At 27.0% G+C, this 7975-nt stretch overlaps 1 protein-coding gene and 1 long non-coding RNA gene across 2 annotated transcripts; one reads left to right on the forward strand and one right to left on the reverse strand.

Moving 5' to 3' along the window:
• Positions 1-851: 851 nt before the first annotated feature.
• LOC111037394 lies at positions 852-1711 on the forward strand. Its single transcript, XR_002604872.1, has 3 exons — positions 852-1055; positions 1124-1321; positions 1393-1711. It is a non-coding gene; the product is annotated as an uncharacterized LOC111037394 (long non-coding RNA).
• Positions 1712-3037: 1326 nt separating this feature from the next.
• LOC111037388 (UDP-glucuronosyltransferase 2B17-like) lies at positions 3038-6110 on the reverse strand. Its single transcript, XM_022319931.1, has 5 exons — positions 5994-6110; positions 4943-5908; positions 3741-3960; positions 3445-3664; positions 3038-3383 (listed from the first exon to the last, which is right to left on the reverse strand). The coding sequence occupies exons 2-5, from the start codon at positions 5768-5770 to the stop codon at positions 3095-3097; spliced, it is 1557 nt and encodes a 518-aa protein (XP_022175623.1). The 5' UTR covers positions 5771-5908; positions 5994-6110; the 3' UTR covers positions 3038-3094.
• Between the last annotated feature and the right edge of the window lie 1865 nt (positions 6111-7975).

Genomic DNA, 7975 nt, shown 5'->3' on the forward strand with positions numbered 1-7975 from the left:
TAGGATAACGCAGTACAACGAAAACTTGACGTCTACATTTTAGATGAACTATTGGTTTTGGATACCAAGTGGACCGTGAACTGTGTAGGTATGTTATTAGTGTACTTCTAATTTTATCTATACTATACTATACCGAGTGTACAAAAAGAGTTTCTCGTTTGATAATGCCGATGTTGCTGAATAAACTAGTGTTGGGTTCTTGCGTGTTATTCTGTAGTCGATGTCTATAGATTATAGGATGTCTTATAGGATGGCAAATAGTGGTGGGTTCAAAAATAAAACTTGGATAATTGTTATTTGTTGGGTAAATGTAAAGATTTTAAAAATACTACTAGGAAAAAAATGAAAATGGGGGAATGGTGGGCCAGCGACATATCTTATGAAATAATATAATAGTTAAAATTTAGATTTTCACGTTATTTGATATGTTGTTATCAAAACTTAATACCAGAAATATGATAAACTTAATTTTTCCCACCAAAAGATTTTGTAAATTTTATCATCATTTTCGATGCAATATTTTTCCAAATTGAAAATCATCTCAAGGTAAAAATTTATAATTTTTTTCTATATTTATGTTTATATTTACCTACCTCTAAATAATACAATGGGGGTAATGCCAGCCTTGAATTTGTTTATTATAACACCTAATAATAATTTTTATAAATGCAACAAACTAACATTGCTTATACACTTTTGTAATACTTAGTATTAATAAACATTTGTGTACTGATAATATATTTGTTTGATCATCATTTGTATTATGCTTTTTAGAAATTTATATTTTGTCCTATACTTTTACATATTATACTGATGTGTAACTGTAACTGTATACCCCATTTTAGGTATGAGTGATGTCGGTCAATTGCTTTATTGAAAAAAAAAATTTGGATTCTTACTATCAGAGATACATGCACTCCAGTTAAGATGGCCATCATTCCCCCATCTTCCCCTACATCATATCAGGGTTATCTTCAATATTAGAAGACTACCTAGTGATTATTATATTCATAATTAAAGTATATATTATTCAATTACTAGGCATATAATATTAGGTATACTACATACATTTTAGGGTATAATAACTACTAAAACTAAACTATTAATACAATTATGCTTGTAGCGTGTGTTATGATTTTCATTGGTTGGCAAGAATAGTCGGTAAAGAGTCTTTTGATTTGATTGAACCTGTTATACCCTCCATAATATTTAGCGACGCACATTTTACTTCCGACTCTCCAAGACCTATGGATACCACCAAAACTAATTGTCATTCAAGTTGGTGGTATACATTTGAGTCCACCATAAAAAAGTACTTGACGTGAGTAATTTTTTATCTTTAAAATAAATCACCTTCAATAAATACTTAATGTTAACATTTTACATGCGTAGGTACACACAATTCGTTTATAAATTAAAAGATCGTAATAAACCACTAGCGAGATGCGAGAAGACGCAGATAATGTTATTGACTTTAAGTTTTATAGTAGCTTTTTAATTCACTCTAATATAGTTATATATTTAATACAAAATCGGAAGGATTGAACATGTATTGTTGTGTTATGTATACGGAAACGGAACAAATTTGAATGCAAATTGCATTTTTTCTAAATGTCCGAAAACATTGTTTTCCAAACAGAAAAAGTTCATTTCATACATCAAGCAATTAAAAAATGAAATTTCTATTTTGCATTTTTAAAACTTTTTTACTTTTTAAAGAATTTGTTGACATTTTTAGTGTACTTTTATGTTTTTAAGAAATTTTTATATAAGAATGGATACAATTTGATTTAAAATTTTGATAAATGTATTCTAAAAGAATAAAATATTATTTATTATGTTTTTACCGATCAATAAATGTGACGCCAGATAAAATAAGGTTTGTCAAACGAAATTATTGCCGACACGTGGAGACACTTAGATATATACATACATACATGATACATGCAATTAGATAAACATAAGATAAGTTATTTATATCAATTTTCTTCAATGTCAAAATTAAAAAAATAATTGAAAAAAAATATTATGTTATAACTTTATGAGTGCATTAAATCGTATTATTTAAGTAATTTTTCTTAATTTTTAGAGCATTTAAATCCGTTTTCTAACTTAGTACCTATTAGTGAGATAAGATAACACACTTGGACTCATTTTAATTACCTTAATGTTTAAAATTTAGAGGATTTCAACATCCATATGTTCTACTAAAACATTTAACAGATCCATGATTGAACCAATGTACAGAGCAAATCAGAAAATAAAATTTTAATGAAATTTATTATTGAGACCGATAAATTTATTACACGAAATTAAGATATATTAATGAAAAAAGTGTGAAAGTAGCAGGGTAATCGCAATAATAACTAAATATTTATCTGGAAAAAGATAAAAGGTAATTGTATACGATTTGTCTAGGTGCAGATTAAAGTTAAAATTTAAATTATATCCATGTAAAGATAATGGATAATATACCTCTTATCTACCAGTGTATGTCAGGATAAAAAAAAATGATTTTAATGGTCTATCCATATATTAAATTTGTCTGGATAAAAAAGAAAAATTATTTTATTTGTCTTGATAATTCATTTAAATAATTTATCTTGATAATGCTCGATATAGAAAAATAGGTTAAAAATAAAACCAGTGAAAAATGCCATGTCACTGCATTAAATATATTAATCGTTAGATCACTTGACTCTTAAATGCTCATTCAATATTATATTTAACACTAAAACATTTAATATCATTATTTCAATAATTATGTGTACATGATGTTTTAGAATTCTTTTTTTGGGACTAAACTAATTAATATGTTTAATAGGTACCTAGTAATTTGGTTTTATATGGTTATTTTTTAATGTTGATTTAAAAATTAACAGTTGTAACAAATTTCTTGTCTTAACTATATAAATTTAATGCTGAAATAGACTTATAGCTATAATTTTTTACATATGAAACATTTTTTTTATTTACAATATTACATTATTCATATAAGTAATATTACAATTATAACATATAATACAAAACCATTAAGTTAAAACAAATTGATACATTACTTATAATTTACAAATTATAGGTTATAAAAATAAAATCAATCAGATTTTACTTTAGAGAATGAAGAACATATCTTTGTATAAATTGTGTGAATAAATTTAAAGGATTTTAAAACAATTAACATAAAAATGAAAATGAATATAACAATTACAGCGATTATATCCAATAAAAAGTATTGGTACCACATCAAATTAAGAGCTTGTGATTTTAGATGTGGTGCTCCTTTGTGACGAATAACATATTCTGTCCAGTAAGCAACAGACTTTTGCGGTGACATTGGTCGGTCTTTAAATATTTCTGAAGCAATTTTGGCATTGTGTGCATATCTAAAAAAAAAGACATAATATTAGAAATACCAATAAATGTAAGCCATTAATAAATATTTACTTTTTATTGTTAACAAGATCCAATAAATTTTTCAAAAAATTATCTTTAGTGACTGCATATATTTCCATAGATATTCCCATGCCTGCCTCAACTAAATTATCTATGTTCCTATACTGATCACCAAATAATGGAAATCCTAAGACTGGAACTCCAGCATCTACAGCTTCATATAATCCAGATATTCCACCGTGACTGATGAAGAGCTTAACATTTTTGTGCACTGTAAATCATAAAAAAAAAAAAATGAAATAACTATCAATTTAGTTGTCAACATTTGTTTTATTGGAAAATCTTACAGAGAATTTCTCGTTGAGGTAACCATTTTCTTGTCATGACATTCTTTGGTTTACCTTCCATTTCACCCTCGTATTTTAATAAAACTCTTTGAGGAAGTTCAGCTAATGCTTCTTTAAAAGCAGTTAAAATATATTGTGGAATTGTAGACATTGCAGTAGTTGAACCAAATGTGAATAAAATTACCCCGTGTGGTGAGTCTTCAATAAAATCCAATATATCCTGGAACCAAAGGTTTTTATTGTAAAAACACTTTAATTATTTACTTAGTGCATATAAAAATAAACATTACAATTGTTACACATAAAATAAAGAGTATTTTTTTATGAAATTATTATGAAACACCATAAATATTAAATTATTATTGATAAAACTCATACAGGTATTATTATCAATATTTTAATTCTTTTTAAACTCAAAAATCTTATTTTTCTTATTAAAATGTTAAAATATATATTTCAAATATACCCATTAATTTATAATAGGTACATTTTTTTAAAAATAAAATATAAGTTTTATATTTTGAGCATTAATTCAAATAATCAAAAATTATATTTATTTTTTAATTGTGTCTTGTGTTCTAGTTATTTAAAAGATTGTATTATTGGCAGGATATAAATTCATATGTATTTAGTTGTTAAAATACAGTTTCAAAAAAATGGTTACAATTATAATAAATGTATAAAAATCAAATTGATCTAAAAATCTATAAATTATATTTCTCGCACATTTAAGATTTAAATATTGAGAATTACTATTTCTATTTTGATTTAAAATTAAGTATTAATTAAAATACACTTGTTTATTATACAAACAGCAGATAGGTACCATTATTTAAGATTGTTTTATTAATATGATATTCAATTATTAATTTATTAATGATGTACACTATATACAATTTTTGAAAAATTCGATATACTATTAATTTGTGATTATTTATTACATTTTTTAGTAAAATATAACTCATGATTTATATTCAGTTGAGCACATTTTTAAATATAGGCTATTACATACATTTATATTAAATTTATAAAAAAAAAAACTAATTGAACCAAAAATATATGTATATTTCTAGTACATTTAAGATTGAAATATTAAATCATTTTATTTTGATTAAAAATTAAGTATTAATCAAAATATAACGATTATACAGATAGGTACTATAATTTATGATTGTATTACAGGTATGATATAAAATGATTACCTTAGGTATTTTTTGGGGTGGTTTTAAATGAATGCCACCGACATTCACTACATTTGACGGAGTTGGTCTTGGCTTGTCACTTATGAAATGAGTGTTCATAAATACCAATGATGGAGGATTATTTATGTCTGCATCATAAGGTTTCGAATGGTATAGTCTAAGTAAGTATTCTTGAAATCTAACTATTATACTGGTGTGTAACCAAATAAGTGTATTAGTTAACCGTTGAATAAACGTTTTAGGAACACCATAATTGAATAACATTGGTGATACAGTTGCTGGGTTACTGACATCCCCATAGGTCATACGTTCTGTGTAAGTATTTATTGGAATTGGGGTTGTATATATCACTGGTAAATTTGAGTTTGCTCCAAGGTAAGATAAGCAACCTGACACTATTCCAGGTTCAATGACAATTGCATCAAAATCGGTTTGCAATTTGTTTTCCAAAAAATCATTTAGTTGATCATTATTGTGCAATATTTCGCAGCTTTGTCTACCATCATTTTTCATCATAAATGAAATTGGTGTAAACCAATTGTTGAATATCTTTCTCATCCTCACTATACTCATATTAAGTTTCATGGGAAATATATTAGACATATCTATTTCTGTATAGTTTTCTCGATTAACGTCTACAAATGGTGTAAATACTGTAACGTTGTGTCCATTGTCCGTCATTGCTCGAAGCACAGCACTCATAAAATTCCAATGGCTTTTGCCTGCAAAAGTCTCTATAGCTAATATTCGTGCAGTATTTCCTGATTGAATACACGTACAACTGACTAATGTAAAAATAACTATTGAAATCATTGACTTGCACGACATTTTTATTTTTGCGGTATAACTGTTCAAAATAGAGTAAATAACGTGAACTGTAAGTGATTGATGGTTGTTCAGAAAGAAATGCTTCCTTTATCCGTTTGTACTCTGTTTATATACTGAATATATTGGGCTTATTATCTTCTAGAAAAAAAAAATGTTACCCAATATTACATACAATATATTTTATTAATATGTAGTTGAAAAATTATAAATGAAAAGTAAGTACCTAGTTTAGATTAGGAAACTTTATTTACAGTTTGCAATTAAGAGATAAATATATCATGATAAAGCTTATAGTACTCAAAACGTTCAGGTTAGGTATAAACTGAAAAAATATTTTATGTTCCTTTCTGTTCTCATATTATTTGTATTAAAACAAGTTGTAAACTTACTTCACTACTCAAAAAATTAACAAATATAAACTATATACAGCAGTGGCGTGGACGAGAGGCTAACATCTCCCCCCCCCCCCCTTCCCTTGAACGTGTTTATTATAGAATGTATATATATCTATATATAAACCCAGTCTTAAAAAAAAAAAATAATAATTGTAAATAAAATTATTTTTCAACATAAGATTTTCAAAAATTTTGAAATACCAACGAAGAAGTCACATTACCGCAATTAAAAAAACAAACGAACATAAACACTGATAATATATTGGCGCGATTTCCGGCGGATTGCCGCGTATCTATAATCACTCGTTATCACCGCGGTATCGCTAGTGGTTTGCGCAATGTTGAATAACTCAAAATCATCGTGCTTTGCGCACGCAATGTTTGCATAATATTATTTATTGTTTATTGTATGTTTTTTTTATAACTATATTTGGAAGAAAAATTTAGCCCGATCTGTGCGCACGCCTATGGTATCATTCGTATATTCGTATTATTCTGTATGTGTTTGATTTTTAATTTTAAGATCATAATTTATTATAAGGCAAGTTTATGTAGTTTACTACAATATAAGGAACACACCGTTGTGCACAATAAAACATAACATAAATTACAACACGACGGAGGAAAATTCACAATACACAAAGTCAATATTGTTCTTGCAACATATTTCTAAAATATCCATCTTTAGAAATTAAAGTTTCACCTTGGTTTTTTTTTTACTCGAAAATAATGAGAGGAGATTAAATTCTTTTATCGTGATATATTGTGAATTGTCATTGCAAATGGTAATGATTAACATTTTTGATTAATCCATAAATTTTTGTTATAGGTAGCTAATTGTTTAAAATATTATACTTCCCTTGATGAAATAATTCTTACTTTATCATTCTAAAAATGTCTTTTCAATAATATTTTCTAATTAATTCGGAAAATACCAAGGGGGACAGTTGCCCCCTCTCTTACTCCATCCCATCAGTATACGCCTTTGTTCGTATATGATATATTATTGCAGAGTTCAAATTTAATAGATGCATTGCAGTGACGCACTCGACACCTGCCCACTTTCCCACCTTTTTTACATCTTGCATTTTATATTTTAAATACGTAGTTTATGGAAGTAGATATGCAACCATTTTATCCCTCCACGTGATATTGTCATGTAGGTACTTACTCATGTTGCAATAGTTCAGAATACAAGGTTTAACTTATCAAACCGACGGTTACTATGTGCTTACCACATGGCTGGTATCAGTAGCGCAACTAGACATTTGAACAAGAAAGTATTTAAGCTCCGGTATTTTTGTGACTCAATGGGACATAACGTCATTATTTGCCTATATGTAAACAAGTAAACACAGCCACTAAAACAAAACAAAAACCATAATTCCGGTTTCACACAGGATGGACCAAATTGTTTTTAAAAACAGAAACAAAACAAGCATCATATTTGGTGTGGACCTAGCATTATGATTCATCAGTCATCACTATATACGTTTCGACAGTCCCATCCAAATTATTTTTGATGTATTTTATTTTATTTTTAATATTAAAAATTGGAAACATACATAAAAACGATTGACTAATAACTATCAATTAATGATGTAGTATACTAATATCTTATTAGCAATAATAATAAAAGCAAACGTTTCTAACACCAGCACAGACTATACGTAAATGTACTGTAACTCAGTAACATGAGGTTTTTGGTTGAGGAGATACTGAAAAAAATTGCACTAATATGTCTGAATTCCCTGCCCCCTTTTTTATTTTATCTATGCGATACAAAATAAATGATCAAAAAAACTAAAAA

This window comes from Myzus persicae, unplaced genomic scaffold (assembly GCF_001856785.1).
Source record: "Myzus persicae strain clone G006 unplaced genomic scaffold, MPER_G0061.0, whole genome shotgun sequence".
Taxonomy (NCBI): Eukaryota; Metazoa; Arthropoda; class Insecta; order Hemiptera; family Aphididae; genus Myzus; species Myzus persicae.

Coding starts and splice junctions, on each gene's coding strand:
- LOC111037388 (XM_022319931.1), bottom strand. CDS start 5,770: ATGTCGTGCAAGTCAATGATTTCAATAGTTATTTTTACATTAGTCAGT. Junction 3,961..4,942: donor CACCCCAAAAAATACCTAAG/GTAATCATTTTA, acceptor CTTTGGTTCCAG/GATATATTGGATTTTATTGA. Junction 3,384..3,444: donor GATCTTGTTAACAATAAAAA/GTAAATATTTAT, acceptor CTTTTTTTTTAG/ATATGCACACAATGCCAAAA.